General features: G+C 47.6%; 1 protein-coding gene across 5 annotated transcripts in view; it reads left to right on the top strand.

Annotated features, from left to right (window-relative positions):
• Positions 1 to 20,988, top strand: part of ZNF664 (zinc finger protein 664) — a 34,454-nt gene extending 13,466 nt beyond the window's left edge. For 3 of the 5 annotated variants that reach the window (XM_060118647.1, XM_060118648.1, XM_060118644.1), the window contains exons 3-4: positions 18,172 to 18,235; positions 18,341 to 20,988. In XM_060118647.1, coding sequence (XP_059974630.1) covers positions 18,937 to 19,722 — 786 coding nt within the window. In that variant the 5' untranslated portion in view covers positions 18,172 to 18,235; positions 18,341 to 18,936 and the 3' untranslated portion in view covers positions 19,723 to 20,988. Of the gene's footprint in view, positions 1 to 1,757; positions 1,855 to 18,171; positions 18,236 to 18,340 lie in introns of all 5 variants that reach the window. The other 2 variants (XM_060118645.1, XM_060118646.1) reach the window with 2 other exon arrangements.
• The last annotated feature ends 3,585 nt before the right edge of the window (positions 20,989 to 24,573 follow it).

Raw genomic sequence — 24,573 nt, 5'->3', positions numbered from 1 at the left:
GGGCCAGAAAACTGTCATTAACTAAGGCAGCTCGGAGACAGGCAGTCTTTCCTATCGACAGTGGGGTCTCAAGGCAGCTGTCTTTCCTTTGTGTCTTTTTCCTCTTGCTGCCATCTGGTTTTTTCTTTTTTCCTATGCCATCTATCTTTTCTCTGCCTTACTTAGAGATTCTACTTCCTCATGACTTTGGTTTGCTGTGATTGCTCATGACCGCTCCAGTTCCTTTGTACATAGTAACCTTTCAGCTTCATCTCTCCTGGCTAATCACCTCATTTTCAATATTGTTTAGATTCCTGAGAGAGAGAGAGACTGGGAATACAACTTTGTTGCAGCTTTTACTGTTATTCCAGGCCACAGCAGAGGTCACTGTTAAGCTCATGGGTCAGGTGTCTGCACTTAGTCGGAGACGCTGTGGTGAGGTGAGATGGGAGGTTATATGGTCTACAGCAGCTGGGCCTATCCTTAAAGCTGAGGCCGTTCCCATTTGTAGGGTTTGCAGGCACCATGATTGGCATGTGTAATTCAGCAAGGAAGAAGAAACCTGGCCCCCTCTCAAAACCATTTGAAATTCCTGCCCTTTAAAGTATATCCTGTTAACAACCTTCATTCTGAGTCAACCCTTTGTTCCCATTTTAGAAACTAAAATCCCTAAATATATTGAAAGCATTTTCGTTTTTCCTTTTTCTCCCCATTTGATTCAGTCTCACATGTTGCAGGGTCACTCAGGGCAGTCTGTAGGACTCCATTTCTCATGTTAGTGGTTTCTGCTGAAATGATAGAGCTGCTTCAGATAGATGTTAGCAGAGTTGGCTGACTCCAGCCTCATATCATTTGCATGTTTCCTTCCCCCCAGATTTCTGCAGAGCTATATAGACATATAGTAACTTAGCACCGTCCCTAGATTCCCCAGATTTAGGAGAATGTTGCATCCGAATGTTAACCATGGCAGCAGTTGGGTCCCTAACTCCCCTAATGTGTCATCACTTCCCGAGGAAAAGTGATGTTCCCCGAACTTTAAAATAGATCTTGGAATCTGTACCCAAACTACTCTTAGCAGTTCTAGAATATAGCAGAGAGGGGAGGAAGTAGATGGAATAAATAAAATAATGATAATGATAGCTAATCTTCGTTGAGCCCTTAACATTTTCTAGGCACTGTTTTAAATACTTGTCATGCATTAATTTATTTAACCCTTAAACTACCTTATAATGTTCCCTTTCAAGGTCAGGTGTCTTTTATTATCTCCATGAACCCCACTCTTAACCTCTTAGGTGAAGGTTGCACAGCTAGCGTGTGGTAAAACCAGGGGATGAGCTCGTCCACCCTGCCTGTAGTCTCTGCCCCGTCAGCAGCCTCTCACCTGGAAAATAAGTGAGAAAAACAGTATTGATTTTAGACTCTCTAGGATTCCAGCCAATCCCAGTCAGTTACTCAGTATCCAGCGTGAACCTAAAACTCAGTCTGGATAAAGTTCCTATCAAGAGGCTACTTATGATACTAGAATTCCTATATCTCGAAGGGAAGTTGTGCAGGCTTGCCTGGCATTTCCTTTCTAGAGTTTCTCAGGCTTTCTCATCCTCTGGCCCTACAGGTCTTGAATTCCATATTTTTATATAAATCCTAAATATAAGTGGGTCTGCCTATCTTCTGAGCTGGGACCCCACACTTATAATAGTCAGCTCTTCAAAACACTTTGTGATCCTAAATTCTCCATAATACAAACCTTCTGCTTTTCTCTCTGCATGTCTCTAACCCAGCAGGATCCCGAGGCTTTTGTTGCCCTTCAGCCACTGTGGGCCCTGCCTCTGCCTCTCCTTCTGGAATGTCTTGGGGGTTTTGACTTCTGTCACTGTGGTAAGTGTTCCCCTTGTTTGACCGTCTTCCTCGATGGAGAATCGCCCTCAACTATGTCTAAACCCAAACCGTCTCTGGAGTTTTTTCTAAGCGTGTTCCCTTCCGGACTCAGTGAGGAAGAAAGTCTCCCTATCTCATGATTTTTCTTAAGCTCTTGCCCCTCTCTGGCTTTGAGGTCTCCAGGCCTTAGACAGCTTTCCTTAACTCTGAAGACAGCAGAGCATCTTTGTCCCATCTGGAGTGCCTCTCTGCACCTCTGGAGTTTGATTTTCTTCATTTCACGTAAGCCGTTGGTTATTAAAGCTTCACTCTCTCTGTTCCATTTTCCCTTGCTGTCCTGAAGGCCTTCTGGACCAGAAACCTGCTTTTTAGACTGATGCCCCCCTGGTTTTCTTTCCCATTGGTCCTGTCTTCACTGAGATATCACAACTTGTTTTTAAGCTGAGTTTGTTACTCCATAAGTTTCTGGTGTTTTCTTCCAAAGTCTGAACAGCAGCTTTCTCCTTCAATACGAGTTCCTGAAAGTCTTCTTACTGGGGACTCTGTTACATCAGTCTCTGTGCAGACATGATTCTGACAGCAGCATGTTTCCAGCACAAGCATTTTTTCCCTTCATTTTCTTTTGAGCCTTTGGATTTGTGATCATTTTTTAATAATTATTTTTCCTTCAGCTTGACTCAAGAAGACAGCATATATTTTACATAGGACAGGTATTTGTTCCTCTTTATTTGGTCATTGCTGAAATCCAAAATACTCCCGTTGAACACGCAGTCTGGATCGCTGTGGTTCACGTTCATGATAAAACTTTACATTCTTGCTATGCATAGCTGGGCAGCAAGAGGAAGGAGAACCCTGTCTCAGTGGTTGTTGGCCTGGGGCATGTGGCTTCTCATCTCCTCCCCTCACTGCCAGAGGTTGAGTTCTCAGCTCTGGGCCTCTCCCTGCCCTGACTTCACGTCCCTCCTGCACGAGGAGAACTGACTCAGTGAGATAAAGGACGTTCAGTGGCCTCTGTCCTAGTGGGTGTAGCTGCCGTGCACAGTGAGAAGGTTGAGCCTGTGAGGGTGTATGGTGTCTTCTTCTTTCCTGACTCTCCTTGGCAGGGTGGGAAGGCCGGGGCTGCTCCTGACCAGCCCAGGGGAAGAGGCTGCCCTCCCCTCTTCCTCCGGGTGCTGGGTTGACTTCCAGGCCACGGCCCTGTCTGGAAGCCTGGGCGAGTCTACCTGGGCATGGTGGCAAATGATCTTTCTCTCTTCTCTGTCCCTTTCTGGCTCCATTCTCTCTGGTGTTGACTTGGGTCCCCTCAGCCAGCCTCCTTTATGATGAGTAGTAAGACTTGAGATACAGGCCTAGTAGTTTATGAATTCCTGTTCTGCCCATAATTACTTTGGTCTCAAGCCCAAGGTTACCACTAACAGAGGGAGAAGGACTTCTCCATGCGATCTAGCCCTGCTGTGGAACGCTGCATCAGTAGGGGGATCCACAGGCCTAGCTAACGATGAAGTATTCATGAGTTTTGTATTTCTGGTTCAGTCCTATGCACACTTCTGCCTAGAGGTCCTGGAGGTGAGGAGTGTTCGCTGAGACCCCCGGCCACAGTTGTTAGCAGTCTTTACTAGCGTACGTTTCCAGAGTGACACTGACGACCCTCAGGCGCGAGTCCTACCAAGTCAGAAGCCTGGACGCTGAAGTCCTGCACTGGTTCTTGTGAACCTTCCCTGGCTCTTTTTGAGAGTGGGGTGGTGATGCCTTTCTGTCCACGCTGATCCTGAATCCTGATGGCCGTGGCGTATGCGGTTGTAGGGTTATGGTTGTGTCTGTGTGGCTGTAGGAAGTTCGCGGCTCTTGCAGTCGGTGCTTCCTGAGTGGGCCTCTCCGCAGATCTGTCACGCCCGTACGTACTTCCCTTGGTTTGCCAAACAGAACAAGTTACAGGTTGTGACCCAGGTATAAAAGTAGCCAGACTCTGAGATATTTAAAGTAGTCAGATTCATAGAAACAAAGCAGAATGGAAGGGGGAGTTGTTCAGTGGGTAGAGTTTCAGTTTTGCAAGATGAAAAAGCTCTGGAGAGGTTTCACAATAATGTGCACGTCACATACTTAACACTACTGAACTCTGCACTGAAAAATGGCTAAGATGGTACATTTTATTATGTATTTTTAACCACAATTTTAAAAATGCATTAAAAAAACAGAATCCCAAATCTCTAATTTTCTGGTCTGCCAACTACTGTTACACTCCCAATCCCAGCGTCACTGGGGACAGTCCTGTTAAAAATCCACTTTTCATTTCTGTTGCGGTCTCCTGGGCCCAGTCTGTGTGTATCCTTCCTTTAGCTGGCCAGGCCCTGTGTGACCTTCAGATATTTCCTTTGCTTCTCCCTGAGGGCGGCTTGAGCTTTCTAGTCTCTGATCCTTTTTCTTCTAGGCCCGAGCATGGATTCTGTCCCTGTAGTCTTACTCCTCCAGCAGTACGAGGAGGAATCAAGTCTGATAAACACGAGTCCTTCGCACTGCACGTTAGAGCCCCTCTGACCTGAACCTGCTGCGCTTGCTCTCCTGCGGGCCTTGGAGCAGGGGGAATCCCCTGGCCCAGTTGGGAAAGGCGGGTCCCCTGAGGAAGACAAAGCCAAAGGGAAGGGACGGGAAAAGGCAGGTTATGCAGGCAAGGGTACAGTCTCACAGGCTGTAGTGCTTACCTGCATTGACTCTCTAAGCATCCTTGTTGTGTCCCGAAAAGCTTTTGTTTTCAGTCCCCCCACCCATACCCCCCACTGCTTCCCGGTCCTTGCTGCTCCTTCCTGGGGACAGAATGAGGCAGAGGCCCTTAAGCCCCGTGATGAGAGCGAGAGTGAGCGTCTGGATGACTCACAGTGGGTCTGACCGTCCATTTCCCAGATGAGTGAGTTGAGGCTGAGAATGAGTGACCTGCAGCCACACAGCTGTTCAGTGTCCGATCGAGAATCTGAACTTAGAACTTCTTACTGCAAGCCCAGCGTTCCACCCACCAAATTATTATGATTCCTAATGTATATGGATGTTACACATTTACTAGATAGATAAGGCAAACTTGGGCCTTATTTGTGGTGCTCACGTGGGGGCCATCAGCGAAGCAGGTCACATTGTGTCCCATTCCTTGGGCGTTCCCGTGTGCAGTGTCGGAGAGCAGGAAACAGGTGGTGGTGGAGTCCAGAGTGTGAGGAAACGTCCCCGCAGTCAGAAGGATTTTAAGACAATGCTACGGATAGAGAGTCAAGAAGGAGAAGCTGCTGGGTAGAAGCGGGAGGTGCAGGGGACAGACACGAAGGTGTGAAAGCAGCGTTTGACTTGGAGCAGAGAAGGAACTGTGATGACTGGGAGACACACCGTGGGGTCCTGGGAGGCCTCTGCCCGTGAGATGACCCTCTTGGCAAATGCACTAGTCAAGATAAGGGAAATAAGGAAACTCACATTCATTTGGCTTCAGCCAAGCTGTGGGCACTCTGATAAGTACTTTCACACTTACTGTCTTCTTTAGTTATCACAGCAGAGGGTTGTAGACACGATTATCCATATTTTTACAGATCCGTCTTAGATCAGCCGGGGTCACACCGCAAGCGGCAGAGCCAGGCCCACACCCCGCTGGGTCATTCCAGAGGTCATTTCTGTGGGAGGACTGGGCTGGAGGGAAGCTGAGGAGTATATACCTGTGTCACCCTTTCTCACCGTAATCACACAGGCAGTGTCCTTCTCCGACTTCCTTCTCCGACTCAGAAGAAAGCTTGACCTCACTCCCTCCGTACTTTTTGTTGCCCTTCTCCAGACCTAAGTTCATAGTCGCTGAGATAATTTCTAGTTAAAGAAAAATCAGGTGCGGTTTCTTTTGTCTTCTATCTTTTTTCCATTAGGAGTCATTAAGCCAAGTCACACGAAGAGCAGTTGTCCCAAGGACAGGGGGAAAGCAGCTCTCTTCCCGGATCATCAAAACCCAGAGCCCAGATCCTTAGCCACTGAGAACTTCATTAGGCGCGAGGTCAGGGAACCTAGGACTTGTAGCGCGTGAGGCCTCAGGACGTGTGGGCAGGAAGAGGGGGCGGGGAGGGAGGAGCCCACACACGTGGGGCCCCAGGTAGGAAACGTGGTCGGGGTAGGGATAAGGTGGCCCCCCTGGGAGATCCTGGGCGAGCGGCCGAGGGAGCCAGAGGCAGGGGCTCTCTTCTAGCGCTCAGGGCCCACACTGGATTGGAGTCTTTCCTCACCCACTGGTGGCAGGGAAGCAGAGAGCAAGGCCTCAAGAGTGATGTAAAACCCACTGTTGTCACTAAAGGTGAGTTGGAGACTCCTGCTCAGACTCGGAACTCCTTTGACCTAAAGAGTTGGCCCTGGTGCCCTCGGGGACATTGTCCCTATAAGTTACCGAGGTGGCAGAGCGTCAGCGGTGGCTTCAGGAAGCGCTGCTTGAGCGCCAGGTCGGGGAGCGTTGGGATGGGGCTTAGGGCGGTCACCGAGCAGACGCCGCGTGCCTGGCAGCCAGTGGCCGGTGACGGACGAACCGTTTCAGGAGCCTGCTCTGGGGCCACTGGTTTTCCGAAGCGTGTGGTACTCCAGTGAGAGGCGCAGCGCGTGAGCACCTGAACTGGCCCTCAGGTGCATAGAAGCCCGGACCGTGTTCTCAGGCTGGGCGTCCTGGTGCAGAGGGCTTTGGCCCAGGAGATGTCGGCCCCGGAGAGAGCTGCGTGCTTGAGCCCTGTAAGCGAGGCTCCCCTCTCAGCCTGGACTGCCTCCCGCTTCCCGTTCCTGAGGTCAGCCCGGGAGATGAGGAGGCCTGCGTTCTCACCTCTGTGAGCGAGAAGCACACCTCAGGAAAGCGGCCCCGCGGTTGGGCCTTGCAGGGGGCTGTCAGCGAGGGCAGGTGAGGTGTGGGGAGCGGGCTAGCTGGAGGCCTTTGTGGCTGCTGTAGCGTGTTGGGGGAAACCAGCCACCAAGGTGAGGGGGCTAGGACCTTACAAGGTGGTCTTCCCTGTGACCCGGTACCGTAGAGGCGGCCCGGGGCACGTGCGGAGGGACTGTAATGAGGAGAAGCGGCCCCGGTAGCTTGAGGAGTGAGGTGTTGGGAAAAGTGTGGGAAATAGGAAGGGCCTTTTGGGCAGCCAGCCTGGGTGTCTTCCAGGCCGCTGATACCTTCTATTCAAGGACCGATGGTGATGTAGGAGCAAAAGAGAGTGGGTTTGGCATTCACAGTCCTAATCGATGCGTTACAAGTGCTGCTGTAATTAAGTAATTCTGAGACATAGCCGAGCAAAGATGAGGTGGACTGGGCCTATGGAGCTTGAGTATCTAGGTCAGCTATACCCTGTTTTGTGTAGTTTAGACTGGAATTTTCTGAAGGTGCAGTGAGATTAACAAGGAGGTAGATGCTGGCTCTGTCGTGTGCCCAGGTCCCTGCAGCACACGGTGGGAGGTGGCCTCGAACTTCTTAGCCCTGTTCCTCTGCAGCATGCAGGCACCAGGGACCTGAACAGCCTTTCCATTTATTTTTTGTTGCCAAGGCCTGTAGAAAAGGGCCAAGCAGAGAGGTTCCTTAGCATACCACTGCCCAATTAATACCTGAGTGAGTTGACTTGTGGGACTTCCTGATGGTTTGTGAGGAGGACGAGCTCCTAGCCACGCTGGGGACATGTTCCATGTTCTCTCCCCACGAACGGGGACATCCTTTATGTCCAGGGGGAACCGTATAGGATAATAAGAATCACAAGGCCTTGGAACCGAAATCAAGGTCTTAGAGGAACACATTAGTGGCTTCTGCCTAATGGGGTAATTTCTGAATCCTTTATAAAACGTCTCTCTGGGTAAAGAGTTATTTCTTGTAGTGTTCACCTTTTAGTCTTCTCATGTACAAAACTCGACTTTGGGGTTATTGTAGAGGAATTTGGAGGGTATTTTTCTTACAACCAGAATAATGATGGCTGATGATGGAAATTACTACTGTAAGTAAGTGTTCGTCTTACAGTTTGTTCACATACTTTCAGCTTAAAAAAAAAAAAAGTCTGTTTGAGATGGAATCTCAAACCCTTTTCGGTCTTTGGATCCTTTTACGCTTTAAGAAGTGTTATTTAAGAACCTCAAAGAGCTTTCTGTCTGTGTGGGTTATGGGCATTGATGCTTATAATAGAAATGAAGACTAAAACTTTACAAAAAAATTAATTAAAAAATAATGACAAACTCATTACACATTAACACAAATTACATTTGTATGAAAAATAGCTATTTTCTAAAACGAGAAAACATATAGTAGGAAGAGTGGCAATATTTACATCCGCTTCTGTGTTCAGTCTCTGGCAATATGTTGTTTTAGCTGAAGTAGATGAAGACATCCAGCCTCACAGACAAGAGAATTGAAAAAGGGCTTTCAGTAGCCTTTTCAGGTAATTGTGAGTTCATTTGTGACACGATACCAAAACCTGACGAGTGGTAGGTTCCTACAGGTTAGTTGCAATGTGCAGTCCTATCGGTGAACCTTTTGTACTGTGCTACGTTAAAATCCCTGGTCTCTTGTACTTTGAATAGATCTTTTACCCACAATGATTTATTACCTGACACATTGGTCATTTGGGCAACATCGGTTCACTTTTTGCAGATCCTGAAAGTGTTCATATGTTCCATTACATGTAATATCAGAAAATTCATGGTTAGTGTTGCTGTCAGTCTCATCAGAAAAGTCTTCAAGTCTCAGGAAGCTGGAGAGCTCATGGTGACAGGAGTTTTCCAAAATCCCAATTTTCACTTGAAAGCTCAGATTTGACAGTTGGCAGTAAATACCATCAGTTTCCTGTTATCTGAGATGTCTGCCCAGCACCCAAGTCTGCATAGCAAGTGTGTAGTCCCTCAAGTAAAAGTGATGTTCTGTCGAAAAGGAGAGGCGGTTCAGCTTGCAGCTCAGACAGTTACATTTATACAAGTGCTTTTCCTTTAGGCAACCGTTGCCCTTGGGTATGCGACCTGGTATGCTTCCATTTTAATCTAGAATATGATAAATATACATTAAAAATATATTTGTATGTATTTCATATCAATGTAATAAGTAATAAACATAATATGTTTAACATAAATGTAATAAATATAATAAAAGGGTCTAGATTTAGTAAAATTATTTTTTTATTGCTTCTTCAAGGATATTCTTTTTTTTTTTGCACGGTACGCGGGCCTCTCACTGCCGTGGCCTCTCCCATTGCGGAGCACAGGCTCCGGACGCGCAGGCTCAGCGGCCATGGATCATGGGCCCAGCTGTTCCGCGGCATGTGGAATCTTCCCGGACCGGGGCACAAACCCGTGTCCCCTGCATTGGCAGGCGGACTCTCAACCACTGCGCCACCAGGGAAGCCCAAAGATATTCTTAAGTGAAACTTTGGCTTACTGTGAGCCCCTGGAGGTGAAGAACATTTTGACTACCGGTATCACTTGGTGCCTCTGCCGTAGGGCTCTGTGTGAGGGGCCTGAGGAGTCGGCAGTTTACCAGCCAGTACTTCTGCACCGTCCATGCAAGTGTCAGGACAGTGACAAAAGCAAACTACATGTTACTGTTATTTTGAAAATCATTTTGATCTTGTTTTATAAGGGTTTTGGAACCCCCAAGAGTCTTGGTTTTTGAGAACTGCTGGTCTACAACGGTAACTGGGAAGAACTGCGCTTCCCGAGGTTGGACAGTTGTTCAGTATCCCGTGCTCACAAGTTGGGTCTTTTGCAAGAGACTCAGCTTGTGGCTGGTGGACTGATTTCAGCCTGCTGACGTTTTATTTGTAGGAATGAGTGCTTTTAAGGGGAGTAGGTGGGAGGGACCCCCTAGACCCTGATGTCTTAAGCCGGACAAGAGCACACAGTTATATTCTCTACTGGACCCCAGAAGGCATCTGACTTCTCACACCTTGCTGGAGCATGGTTTTAAGGTGAACCAGGCTCTTGGCTTAGTGTGTTGTAGGAGAGGCCTTGAACCTGGAGTGAGTGAGGAAAACAGAATGTGGAGGACGTATTTTAGAGCATACTTTAACATTTCTGTGCGTAGCAGGGACAGAGAAGGAAGAGGTGGATACCACGGCAAACCCAGCTTACTCGGAGCTAAGAGGTTGGATAAAAGAGGAATTTTTAGGGAAAAGAATTTCTTTGTCATTCTGTAGCCAGTATTTATTAGCATTTTCCCCAACTCAGGAGGGAAAGGTCTGGGGACTCGGTTTTCACTGTGGGAGGAGAGCACCCTGATTTACTGGCCCATCAGTACTGCGCAGACAGGGAGAGGTGATCCCGAACAGGAAGTGAGCGTGCAGTCGGGACAGGGTATGGACGCTGGGAGGTGACAGGTTGACGGCTGAGCACTACAGGTTCCTGAAGCCGCCCTGCAGCAAACAGCATGCCTTCCCGATGTTCAACGAGTTGAGGGAAGGACAGGGGGACAGTTTACAGGGCCTGGGCTCGCGCATTGTCTCATTTTCGTAGCAGCCCCGAGAGACGGATATGAGTATCGTTTCTCTCTTACGTTTGAGGTAATTGAGTCTTAGGCTTAAGTGACTTGCTTAAAGTCACACTGTTGGTGGAAGAGCTGGAAGGTGTGTGTTTTTTGCAGGATAACAAAGGTTGGCAGAAAGTGCTACTTCTCGGGGTGAGAGGCGGCTTTCAGTGGGCTGAGCGTTGGGAGGGGTGGGGGCAGCTGGGGACGCGGGACTGGCGCTGCGCAGACACTCACGCTCTCAGGATCGTGCTGCCGGGTTGACGGCAGGTTTTCATAGGCCTTGACGTGTGTAGAGGAAGAGTGCAGTCTTCTTTCCTTTTGGAATGTTTTCTAGCGATCAGGACCTCTGGGTGAGGCTGGAGCTTTTTCATATTCTTGGCCCGTTAGGGGGCATGTAGTCTTCCGACTGCTCCAGCAGGTGGTCCCTTGGCAGGGTTCATGATGATTTCGGGAGATGTGGAGTCACGGGTGCTGTGGGAAGGGAGGTGGCAGGGACGGGTGGGTGGCGTTTTGTATGCTCCCCACCCTGTCCCAGGCTGTGACGCGCAGGCAGGCTCTGTCTTGGTCCCGCGGGAATGAGCCACATCCCTCACGGGCCAGGCTCTGAGGGGGGATTCCTGCGGCTGCGGCGGCCACGGCAGAAGCTACGAATCAGTTAGAAAGCCTCCCCTCTCATTTCCAGACGGAGCATTCTTTTCCATTGCTACCCACTCCCCTTTGACCTTGAACCTTAGAGTTTTATTCTAAGGCAGTGTCCTTTCACACCATGACCTGGTAGAGCCCCCCTTTTGCCTTCCACGTGCTGAACGTGTGCTCCTAGGCTTGGTGGTCCTGGTTGTCTCTAGACACTTGCCCTTCTCTAGGCCAAGACCCTCTGTCCTCCTGCCCTGCAGGTTAACTCGGTTTGTCCTTCCGGTTTCAGTCTAAAAGGAGAGTTTACTAGAAGTCTTCCTTGTCACGAAAGACTAGTTAGGATGCCCCGCTTCGTGCAGCCGTGTCCCTGGGGCCTGGTCGGCCACAGCACCGCTTGCACGATGCCGGGCCCTCCTAGGGCTGTAAACCACATGAATGCAGAAGCCATGGCTGTGTTGTTCTTCATAGGATCTTCCAGAGTGTAGCCCGCTGCCTGACAAATGCCGGGTGCTAAATTCTTGTGGAACGTATGCCCGCATGCATGCAGGTGCTGATCCTGCATCTGAGTTCAATTTCCAGGACTCTTGCATCAATGATGACTTTCTTCTAGGCCTGCTTCTGGGTGAGCAGGATTCTCCTGAGTATCATTTATAAATCAGACGCTAAACAACATGGCATGAACCAACATGTGTTAGGGCAACTGGGAACACAGGGATCTTCCTGTAAAACACTTCCCAGTAACTAAGAGACGTGGAAGTTGATTTGGAGTCTTTATATTTCACAGTGACTAGTCTAGGGCATCATCATCTGAGCTACGGCACTTTGGTTATCTTTGAGAATCTTCTTCAGGCCCCATGACACAGTGCCTGCTCTACAAGTGGGGGAGATGAGTCACATGGCCGGTGCAGCCCACTGCAGTTGGTGGTGGGGTTTTGGTTGAGGCTGGAGGCATAGGAATGTCTTCTTTCCTCTTCTGTTTCGTTTTTATCTTTCCCAGAAAGTGTGCCCTTATCCCTTCGAGTGACAGAACTATAAACCACATGTTCTGGCAGATCTGGTTCTAGATAGGAAGGTAGTTTGATCTCTGTTGACGTAGATTTAACTGATGTATTAAAGAGTCTGCTACTCTAGGGTGGGGTTATTTATATTTAATGCTTTATAGGAACCATAATACTGTAGAAGGACCTTCAGCACAGCACACAACAGCAGCCGGCCTGGTACACGTGTGCAGTCTGAGGGCGAGGCTTCTGGCCGCCAACTCCTTGACGAGCGTAACTGGATTTCTCTCCTGCTGGGTCAGGGTGGTTAGTCTTGATGTGACATCCAGCCTGTACTGAGTGTGATCCACATCCGAGTCAGCGTTCTGGAGCATCTGCTGGTCGCCATTTCCCGACCTGCGCCTCTGTGTTGGGCGGTTGGTTTTGCTCTGAGTGCAGCCACACTGACGCCTCCCGTCGGCCCAGCACCAGGGCCCTGTGGGACAGTGACTCTCAGTGTCCTGCTCACCCGCTCTTCTGTTTGTTCTTCAACACCTGCCCTGTGCAACCTGTGTCCTTCTATGGTGCAAGCATCGGATCATTTTAACAAGAAATCTGTGAAAAACTAGTTCACCGTTTTTCCTGTGCAGAATCGTATTTTGGAGACAGCTGTGTAAAAGAGAGTAATACGTGAAATGCGTATACAGAAGTAGTTTAAATAATCCTCTTTCAGAATCCACATTCAGAATCTCCCTCCCCAGCACAGTGTCCTGAGCTTCCTCCCAGGGTGGAGGGACCGTTATCTTCAAGTTCTGCAACAGATTCAGGCCGAAATTTGGAGCGAAAATCAGCGTCCCCCCGTGTCCCTTCCTCTTGACCTTTGCCCTCTGCATGTATGACCAGAGGGGGCTCCTCTCCCTGCAGGCATATCTGCCTGCAGGGAAATTCAAGGCCACTGCAGCAGACACAGTGCCTCAGACCACAGTCCAGGAGTAGTGTTACCTTCTGAGCACAGTGGTGCGTCTAGAATTGAGGGCTCTTGGCCCGATCAGCCCTCAAAGGGCAACAGCTCCGTTCTCCCAGCCCATTAATCCTGCGTCTCCGTTTCCAGATGACCCTTTCCAATGTCAGGGCCCAGGGCTTTTCTCTCAGGGCAGTTTCTTTGTATTTAGGACTCATTTTTTTACTTCCTCGCATTTCAGCCACGGTTGTTTATTAGCTGATCCCTCACTTTTAACTGTGCCGGGAGATGGGTACAAATTCAGGTATTGTTTGGTGTCACAAGGTTTAGATGAGGCAAAGCTGCTAATGGACAAACTACAGGGAGAGAAGAGGGCTCTTTTCATGGGAGGTGGGGACTTGAGGCAGATGGGCTACTTGAAGCTTTCTTCCTGTCACTTCTCAGCCGGACCCTAACCTTCCTATTTGAGAGGTTCTCCTCAAATATAAACTGAAGGCTTGTACTGCTGAGGGTGCCCCTGAGGCCTCGTGGAGAGATGGGACATCGCCCGTGGCCGTGCCAGGTGACCTCAGTGCAAGGTTCCTTCCTCCTCAGGTCTCCCAGGTGGCCTCACAGTCAAAACAATGGGCTGTCCCCTTGAAAGCCCTTTTGGGACATTGGATAGGAGACATCGTCTTGAGTGAGAGAATCTTGGGGACATTGTGCCCCTGGGATCTGTAGAATCCTGTGGCATCGACCTGCTCGCTGGGTTGACAGTCTCCTTTGTATGTAGGGAAGCAGTGAGGCAGGTGCTGTTTTAGGAAAGGCTGCAGTGAGGATCCTTGGTGGTGGTTTGTCCTTCTTTTATTTTTTGGTTGGTCACATGGCAAATTTGCTGGAGGTTCTTCTGCTTGAGCTTTTTCCTGCAGAATGTAGCTTGCCCTCATGTGGTGAGACTTACATGTGCGTCCAGGCCGTTTCCCTGGAAGGAATGGCAGTACCTGACTCCTCGTCCAGAGAAACTCTGGCACGAGTTCATGTACGACAACTGTAGGAGTTTCACATCGCTGGGCTTGGCGTTGCCACCCTTCTGAGCAGAGTCAGCCTCTCCTGAGGCCAGTCTGGATGGATGCCTTGGCCCTCACTGCTTCATTGCTGAGGGAGCGCACCAGGAGAACCGCATGGCGTCTCGGTTAATTAGCTGAGGAGGGAAGGAGGGCGGAGTGCAGCACTGCCCCCTGTGTCCCCTGCTGGTCACCGTCCCCTCCCCTCTGCTCCCCAGTGACATCTGCGGTGCACACGTCCTCACGTGCTCGGGATCGACTGGGGAAGTCACAGCCATTGGAGGGTTGCATCTGTTTAGTTCAGTTTCACCTCTGTGCAACGTGCCGGGTTCTGGGATCGGTTTGTCATTGCAAGGGGAGCAGGAAAAGAATGTTTTCCCAACACTGACCAGTTTTGTTATCATGAAACATTACAGACATACACAAAGGAAGATAGGTTAGCTTACTCATCATTTATCGTCACCCAGAAGCAGCGGTTACAGCAGTCCTCCCTCATGCGCTTTGCCTGTCGTTTTTATTCCGGCCAAAGCATTTTAGGACACGTCTCAGACATCATGTTCTTTCGTTCTTACAAACTTCAGTATAAATCTCAAAAAACACAGACATTTGTTTACACAACTGCAAAGGCATTATCACACCGAATAGAGTGAGCAGTGTTCCTGTGTGATCTGATACCTAGTGCCTAACGGTGTTTCCCCAGTTGTCCCGTTTTAGCAGCTGGCTTATTTGAATCAGATTCCGAAGAAGGTAGGTCTCCAAGTTACATTTGGCTGTTACGGTTGTTCTGTCTCAAGTCTTTGTAATCTAGAGCAGCCCCCCCCCACCTTTCTCCATGCCATTTACTTCTTGCAGAAACGGGTAGCTGTCCTGTGCACTGCCTCGCATTTTGATCTCTTTCTGCTGGTGTCCTGGTAGTTCCTCTAGCCCTCCCAGTTCCTTCAAATAAAAATAAGTCCTGGAGGCGTGGTTGGCAGGAATGTTGCAGGTGACGCTGTGTGTTTCCTGTTGCCCCTTGGAGTTACGCTGAGATCATGGACTGGTGGGTTCAGGGGTTGACAGCCAGATCCTCCAAATGTAAAAAGTTCTCGATCGGCCTTTCATCTGATGTTTTCGCCCATTTCTTACCGTGGTCTGAATCAGGCGTTTCGTTAGGGTTACGTGTTGACTGGCTGGATTGTTGCATCGGCTTGAAGGACAGTTCATAGACGAAGGAGTTTCCATTCTTTCCTTGTAGTCACCAAGTGTCAGAAAAGGTAAAAGGTGGTGGCCTATCACTTTCAGCTTAGTCTAGTGCCTTGAGTCTGTCCCTCTGCCTCTGTCTGTCCCTCTTTCTTTTTCTGCTCCTCCCCAGCCCTTGCCGTCATTTGTGAACTCGGGGGTTTTGTATATTTAGTGTGTTTCAGTGAATTGCATTCATTATTCCTTCTGATGCTTAGTTGTCCCATTTTTGGCCAGCAGGAGTCTCTTCATGAATTGGCATCTGTGTTCCTTGGCCATGACTCTCTTACATTCTGGCATAACAAGGTGTCCCAGGCTCACTTTATAAAGTGCTGCTCTGGCCTTGAGACCAGGCGTTCTGCAAGGATCCCTGTGCCATTTGGTGGAAAAGGGTCTGTAAGGGAAGGGACCGTTGCTGTCGGTTGTCATTGCCTCCAGGCCTTTTTTTTTTTTTTTTTTTTTTTTTGCGGTACGCGGGCCTCTCACTGTTGTGGCCTCTCCCGTTGCGGAGCACAGGCTCTGGACGCGCAGGCCCAGTGGCCATGGCTCACGGGCTCAGCCGCTCCGCGGCATGTGGGATCTTCCCAGACCGGGGCACGAACCTGTTTCCCCTGCATCGGCAGGCGGACTCTCAACCACTGCGCCACCAGGGAAGCCCGCCTCCAGGCCTTTTTGATGGACAGCCTTAAAAAAAAAAAAGACATGAATTCAAACTGATGTTTCTAAGTCAAATTTTACGTTATGGGATTTTTTTCCTTACCTTTGATTTTATATTTGTATCTCATTTGTTTCACCTTGAATCTTGGTTTCCAACATTACTGTAATGACTTATTTGCATTATCCTACTTTATAAATACACCACCGTTATTATAACTAAGTTAAACTGTTGAAAGAAGTTTGACTTCTTTGCAGCTTTATTAATCAGCACAATGTCCCCCTGAGTATGTATGATCAGTCTACTCTACTCAAAAGTCATTTGTGGATATGTCACCAACGTGAAAGTTAAGGTTCATTTTCTTCATTTTGTTTTCAAAATTTAGGGATTGCTTTTCTTGTTTATTTAATTTTATTTTTTGAATATATAAACATTCATATGTCTCCAAAGTCAAAACTACATCACACGTTACATTCAGAGAAATTTTACTTCATCCTTTTCTCCTTCCTCCCATTTAAATTAATTTTGTATTAAACAGAAATAGACTCACAGACATAGAAAACAAACTTACGGTTACCAAAGGGGATAATGGGGGTGGGGAGATAAATTAGGAGTTCGGGATTAACGTATACACACTACTATATATAAAATAGGTGAACAACAAGGACCTCCTGTATAGCACAGGGAACTACACACAATATCTTGCCTTCCACCTTTGATGGAAACTAATCTGAAAAGGAATATATATATATGTGTAACAGAATCACTTGCTGTACACCTGAAACTAATAGAACATTGTAATTAACTATACTTCAATAAAAAAATTCATTCTGTATTATCCTTCTCCATGTTTACTTTTATACATCATGTAAAGACATATTTAAATAATTCATATTCCCCTCCTTCTTTGCACAAAAGATAGCATGTTTGAGCTATTATTCTATGCCTTTTTTTTTTTTTTCCCCTGAACAGTGTTATCTGGGTTCGCTCATAGCAGTACATTGTGCTCTCCCTCATTCCCTGGTTTACATGGCAAAGCAGTAGTTCACCGAATGAAGCCCCATAGTTGACGCAGCCACTCCCCAGTGGACGGGCCTTGGGTTGCCGGCAGTTTTGCTGTGACAAGTACCGCCTCAGTAAACTGGGCCGTCCGTCATTCCTGTTTTGCAGTATATCTGGGATAGAGCTCTAGAAGTGTGATTACTGGGTCAGATAGATGCATATATCCTTTTTCAGACATTGACTACATTTTTTTTGCTGAAATTTTGTTTACCTAGTTGAATTTCATTATTCTAACACTTCCATCTAGAAACAGTGCAATTTATTTTGCAATTTTAATGTTGAAGAAATCTCCTCAATCTCTCATGTACCCTATCTTTATATAAAACATATTATGGAGAGTGTTATTTTAAGATCTGTTAATTTCATTAATTAATTGAAGTATCACTTACTGAGTATAAAGTACAGGACATGAAAAGGTGGCTAAGGCATCCTAAACCTCAAAAGATTTCAGATGGAATATTTTGGAATTTTCTTCTGTTTCCTCTCCTTCTATTTGGTATATATTTTGTCCCATGTTCGTTATCAAAAGCCTGGTAATAAGGCACTGGAAAATGTACCTTTATCTGCTGTACCAGAAGAAAGCAGGCCATGTCTGCAGGAGAGAGGAGGTGTCATAAAGTACTCCGTAGATGCATTCAGCAAATACTAACTGAAACACCTCCCCACCTCCCCTTTGCCAGAATGTAACAGCGAGCAACATACAGAGTTCTTCCCTCCTGGCATTTATAATCTAGTACAGGACACAGAACAAGAAGCAAGGAACAATAAGATAATTACAAGTTCTCTGCGCTTTGAAGGAATCAAATAAGAAGTTAAAATAGAGCCTTAGCCAGGGGCCTTCTTTGTGTAGGGGAGAGGCGGCTGACACACCAAGCCACGCGTGAGCTCGGGGAGCTTGGGGGCAAGGTCATGCGGGACCTTGGTGTTTAGGTTGAGGATTTGGATCTTCAGTACATCAGGACACCATGGAGGACAGTGAAGCCAGGGAATGACATTTGATACTGTCATTTGTTTATTCTTTCTGTGGATTGGGAGGTGACTCGATACTATGTTTCAGCTCCAGAAGCAACCTTTTCCCTTCTGAAGTTCCAGGCGGAGTGCGTTTTCCTTCTTGTGCATTTATGCAGGACAGCTGCTTCTCATACTCACATGTAGGTCTTCTGAGGATTTCTTTTCTTTTCAATAGTATTCCCTTGATGTTGCTCAGATAATTACAGTAAGTGGTTGTAATTGGATTATGTACTTGGGCTATGAACAGGAGCATGATATCTACAAATTCTCTTCTTCAGACCTGCCAATCCAAGAGACACGCCTCTCTGGAAGATAAGAGCTCCTTCCTCAAGATCCAAAAAGGTCTGTGTTACTGTTGTCAGGTTTATAAAATTAATTACGGAATCCATAGCAATTTTCTGGACAAGAAAGGCATGTTCAGTGTCAGTATTTATGTTTCTGTTACAGGAGGCTGCCGGAGTGACCCCTGCATAGGGAATCCTCACCAGGAAGGACCGACACACCTGGACCCAAGGTGCTGGCTTCCTGGGAGGCTCCTGTCTGATGTGCAGGAGGCAGGATGTCACTGTGACTCTGCAAGGGGAGGCTCCTAGCGACAGAGACCGGCACGCGGTATCGCACCCTTGGCTGCAGGGGACGCTGTGCAGGCCTTTTCCTGCAGCTGAGAAGTACGAGATTATTCTGCAAGAGGAAGATTCCGGGGGCTTAAAAAGGCAAAGGTTTCTACCTTGGGAGCCCCTTGGAATGTTGGCAGCTCAGGATCTCAAAGAAAGTTCTGTGTTAACGAGTTACAGAGTGCACGTGGAAGTAAAGGTCACTTTCTAATCAATAATAATACCGAGTGAGGAGCACTATGCAGGGAGAAACCTTCCATAGAAAGCCAGGCAGGGAAAAGCTTAGGCCGACCTTAAACCTCCCGAACAGAGCCAGCCTGAGATAAACACCAACATGGCCAAGTGAGAGACTCTGTGAAATAGCAGCCCTGTAACTGTAGTAGTTGTGAGGAAACCTTCTCCGCTAAATCACGATACCAAATAGGAAACATGATCTACAAGTGCCCCATGTGTAGGGAATTCTTCTCTGAGAGAGCAGATCTCTTTATGCATCAGAAAGTTCACACTGCTGAGAAGCCCCATAAGTGTGACAAGTGCGACAAGGGTTTCTTTCATCTGTCAGAGCTCCATATCCATTGGAGAGACCACACGGGAGAGAAGGCGTATAAATGTGATGATTGCGGGAAGGACTTTAGCACCACGACAAAGCTCAATAGACACAAGAAAATCCACACGGTGGAGAAGCCCTATAAATGCTACGAGTGCGGCAAAGCCTTCAACTGGAGCTCACATCTTCAGATTCACATGAGAGTTCACACAGGTGAGAAACCCTATGTCTGTAGTGAGTGTGGAAGGGGCTTTAGCAATAGTTCAAACCTCTGCATGCATCAGAGAGTCCACACCGGAGAGAAGCCCTTTAAATGTGAAGAGTGCGGGAAGGCCTTCAGGCACACTTCTAGCCTCTGCATGCATCAGAGAGTCCACACAGGAGAGAAGCCCTATAAATGCTATGAGTGTGGGAAGGCCTTCAGCCAGAGCTCGAGCCTCTGCATCCATCAGAGAGTGCACACCGGGGAGAAGCCCTATAGATGCTGTGGGTGTGGGAAGGCCTTCAGCCAGAGCTCGAGCCTCTGCATCCACCAGAGAGTGCACACGGGGGAGAAACCTTTCAAATGTGATGAGTGTGGGAAGGCCTTCAGTCAGAGCACCAGCCTCTGCATCCACCAGAGAGTGCACACAAAGGAGAGAAACCATCTCAAAATATCAGTTATATAAAGCGTTTTGCTAAGAGAGAAAAATCTTAAAACCCGTAAGTGCCACTAGGAAGGAAAACCCTGTATATACCTACATTGACCCAAGAAATTTTTACAGCAAGCCCCAGCAGAACATTGTTTTCCAAGAGGCACGTGTGAGGTTGATTTTTTGGATTCATGCCAAGTGTGTTCCATAGCTTGACTTTGAATCTGGAATCCCTCCCTCCGCGTGTTTGCCCAGGACAGGCTGTGAGGTCCCAGTCGCGGGTGTGCGTTTCCTGGGATTCTGGCGCGATGCCTCCGTAGTTGAAACACTACACAGGAAACCATGACCCTTGCCCAGCCTCCTGAGTCACCTTCTGTCTACGCTTTACCTAAAAGTTACCCCAGATACTCCCCTGTTTCGGGAGCTCATGACCTTCCTTCTCTTGATCCAAGCATACTGGTGAATGCATTTGAAAACGGCCAGCTCCCATGAAGTCGCGTTCTGGTATTTCTGAGGTTACCACTCAATTCAGCCTCTACGTATCTGTCCATATATCCCGTTACTTCTGAACTCATTTTACCTGTATATCCTCAAAATGCCCATAAATATCCACCCCTTCCTAGATGGCATTAAATTTTATTTTAGATTTTAGGTGACTCATAATTTCCATTTACTTTGTCTGTTGGCGAAATCATTGACAGACATACATGCCCTTGAACTTTTCTTTAATTTTGTGAATTCTGCTAATCACTGTGTCTCTACGTTAGTCAGACTTAATTTTCTAGTGGCTACGTATCACATATTTTTAACTTGAATTTTTTTGGAAATAGCTGAATGTAAATAGGGAGGAAGAAGCAAGCAAAGTTAGAACTTTTCTCCATCCAGAATCGCCCTCTCAGGCTCCTTTGGTAACCAGGGGAGCCCCTTACTAGCTTGGGGAGACCATAGGAGGAGCGGATGGTAGGAGGCCTCACCAATAATAGTCTCTGATTCTGTGATTTTGGGGCAATAATGTGTAGGAGTCCTCGATACCTTTTCATTGAGGATTACATATCAGTTCCTTTGTAGGCGTGAACTTTCTTCATTCATTCAACAAGTATTTATTGAACACCACCTACGTGCCGGGCACTGTGCCAGGTACCGGGAATATCACTGAGTAAGACAGACAAGGGCCCTACTCTTGTGGCGTTGACTTCTGGTGGAGGAGACAGATGATAAGCAAGTAAACAAATAAATAATGTAGTTTGAGGTAGTGATTAAGTGATAACGGAGAAAATAACCTAGGGTGATGATTTAGAGCAGTGGGGGTGGGGCGGGGGGCAGCGGTAGGTAGCGGGCAGGGAGGCCTTTACGGGGGCGGCACAGGGGCGGCTGCAGCGGGGTCGCGGTCCCGCCGGGGAGTTTCCGGAGCAGGAGGTGGCGGCCGTCGGTGAGGGCAGCGCGCAGCGGGGAGGGGGAGAGATACTGAGCTGCTCAGTATCCTGACATTTATAGGCCTTTTTTTTTTTCTTTTTTTTTTTTTTTCTGGCTAGATTGGTATTAAAAACTCATGTGGAGGAACACAAGGAATGTTTAGAAGACCCAAAGTCCCCAATGACAACACAAAGCAGCTAATCTTTAACTTGGTTTCCCTTCTCATTCCTATTCTCGTTGATTTCCCACATGTAGTCCTTTTGCTCAGGAAGTCTTTGGGGAAATTAAGGCTCTTTGAAAGCTCTGAAATGGGTGTTCAGGTTAGCGGTCTCTGTCCACTGTCTGAGAGGTTGGAAAATGAACTACCCGAAATAGTCATCGAAATACTGAAACGAAGCTTGATTTTCTCTTCATATTTGAATTAATTTCTTCTGTTTGACTGGAAGGGTTTTTTGTATAACTAAAACCTCAATGCATAAAGGAGATTTAAAAGGAGCACATAACTTACTGGGTGAGCCATGAAACTGGAGGTGGGATTTGGGGGTACATTTGTTACCATCTGAATTTTGATCCAGACATCTCTGTTAACAAGCCCTTGGGAAGTTGCTTCTCATGTTTCCTCATTTTCGCAAAGAGAGGGCTGGCTTAGTTATTTGATAAAGCCCCTTCCAGGCCTGAATTCCTCGACTACGATTTACTGTAGTGTCTTAACACACTTCCATGTCACAGTAGTGTGGAGCATTAGAGAAAAGCCTAGACTTTTAGTTGATAGAGAGCCAGTTGAAATATCACTGATAGAATTTTAGGTTTAGGAAAAATTGGTTTGATTTCTAGCTGTATTACTGTTAGGTATGTGAGCTTGGGCAAATCGCTTAATCTTTGAGTCTAGTTTTCTCACTTACAAAATGAGGACATTAGGCTAAATGATTTCTGAGTTTCCAGCTAGTCCTAGAGTTCTATATTTCTACATAGTTGAATTATTTTATCATGCTGTTGCTGGGGAATATGACTAACACTTTTGAAGCTACTAATTTTATGTCGAGCTTTAAAGTCCATAATTGTTATCTTCGGAAAATATTATTTGACCTACAGTATGTCCGAATCAATTTAATAAAATCACTTTATAACAGGGTTCTGTGCTTGACATGTGGTTGTGTGAATTCAGTGGGGTGTGTGTGTGTGTGTGTGTGTGTGTGTGTGTGTGTGTGTGTGTGGTGGCTTGTGCATTATGTCTAGGTGACCATATAATAAAGTGAGGGAGCGATGCTGTTAATACTTAAACAAGGACAATAGGCCTAAACGGGGACTGCCCCAGCAAACCAAGTTGCGAGGACCCTCTGGCCCAGGGGTCAAGCAACTGACAAAGGAGTCGTGAGGTCTGGCAAACTGGAGAAAGCCTGCCCTCCTGAGAAGACAGCGCCTGCTCAGTGGTAGCTGTTTGTTTCCATGTGGCATACAGGCTTAAGGGTCCCGCATCATCTGCTCTTTTAAGGAAAAACCAACAACCCAGTTTTTTACATAAAATTTAATGATTTTTTTTTTTTTTTTTTTTGCTAAATTTAATGATTTTTAAAGGTTGGCAACGAACTCATGTTCCCTGTGGGACCCATTTTGGTCATTTGTATTACCTGCATGGTGCCCATAGGCTTTTCTTTCACTTTGCAAGCTGTGCTCTGGTCCCTGATGGCTGTCTCCCACCCCTGCTAAGGCCTGACACTTCTCAGCTAAACAGTGGTGGCCCAGCCCCCGCGCACCAATCTCTGACAGTGGGTCTGGTGTCCACCTGCCTCTCAGGGCGAGTCTAGGCTCCGCTTCCACGGTTGAGGCGGAAGCCATCCAGACGGCCCTTTCGATGTGACCGGGGTGGGGCAGAGACCCCACGTGGGTCACACGTGGCTCAAGCTCTCCCACTGGGTCACTCCTGTGCCTGCTAGGAGTTGGGGTGTGAGAGTGAAAAGCCAGGGCTGACTTCACAGTTTCTAAGGGGAGCCCAAGTAAATGGCAGATTGCATCTTTATGGTCTCTTACCTAAAGGAAGAACTCTTTCAGGAAGTCAGCCCAATAGCCTGCAGTGGTCTGCTCTAGAGAAGGTGGGTACCCAGGCCAGTCGCGGGCTATCTGGAGGAAGCTGTGGGTGTGTCTTTGGTGTTGCGTGAGGCTTGGACACGATGCCTTCCAAGGGGCCTTCCACCTCTTGGTTCAGTTATCCGCCCCTGATTTAAAATTATTAAGCGAGTCTTTCTGTGCAACCTGCTGTTAGCCTCAGGAATTTGAAAATAATAGGTGAAAGCAAGTATCAGCAGATGGAAAAAGTACTCAGTGGTAAAATCACACCCCGAGGAAGAGAAGAGAAAGAGGTTGATACCATTACAGGGCAGGAGGCAAATGTCAGTGGCACTGCCGAGTTGGTACGTGGATTGAGAGAAAGAGAGGAAACATGGAGGTGATTCAGCGCGTACTCTGTGACCTCAGTCTCTTCACTTCTCTGAATCTCAGGCTTCTCATCTGTAAGATGGTTTTGAAAATACCTAACCTGTGAGATGCTTAAGAAAACTAAGGAAACACATACAAAGTGCCTAGCCTTTAGTAATGCAACAGAAAAATTATTATCAATCCCAGGTGCCTATTAAGGAAGATGAATCGTGTTATTTGGAGTTCTTTGGTTCTGCTGAGCCCCGTGGGGGGTTTGGACATCTCAGTTTGGGGTGGGACCTGGAGAGGGCTGAATTGTTCCACGTGGTGAGAAAGCGAAGAACTGCAGTCTCCTGGGATAGTCTGAGACAAGAAAATACAGAGCAGACTTGGAAAGGGAGTCGAAGAGAGGGACCCAGCGGAGCAGAATGGTGTCAGGTTGCACACTTTCCTGTAGGAGCCCTTGTGACCACAGAATCCCTCCCAAAAGGCTTGGGCTGCTGGGTCTGAGTGGCTTTCTTACGGAAACTGGTGGAAGGGCCAGGTGCTGTGTCCACACTGAAGTGGGCAGAACATGTAAGGACAACACTTTGAGAGACACTGGGGCCCGGAGAGGGTGGCCCCGAGACGTATGCCCAGAGGACCGCGCAGAAATTCTGGGAGAGCTTCCGGCTCCCACAGGCTGGGGTCCCCCAAACCCTACGGGCAGGGAGGCCTCCGTGTGTTACCCCTTGGTTCCCACTCCTGGTGTGCATGAGGTAGAGTAATTCTGAGGTCAGATGGACATGAAAACATTAAAAAAAATCATTCTCATGTTATATTTTAAAATATTAAGAGGCACACGAGCAATTCCAGAGATTCCAGGGCCTTGTGTTTGTTAAACGTGTCAGCGGAGGTCTCGGTGGAAGGTGACGGTTAAACCAAAGTGCTTTTATTGTTCAGATGTAGGTATATGCAAATAAAATACATTTTTAAAGTAAAATAATAGCATATGTAAGTTGCTCTTACTGATTTTCAGGTGAATTTATACATTTTATAGCCTGTTTTGTGTGAACCCTGCCA

The sequence above is a fragment of the Mesoplodon densirostris genome, chromosome 15 (assembly GCF_025265405.1).
Source record: "Mesoplodon densirostris isolate mMesDen1 chromosome 15, mMesDen1 primary haplotype, whole genome shotgun sequence".
In the NCBI taxonomy this organism is placed as follows: domain Eukaryota; kingdom Metazoa; phylum Chordata; class Mammalia; order Artiodactyla; family Ziphiidae; genus Mesoplodon; species Mesoplodon densirostris.
The sequence above is the reverse complement of the archived record's forward strand: the minus strand, read 5'-3'. Positions and strand labels throughout refer to the sequence as shown.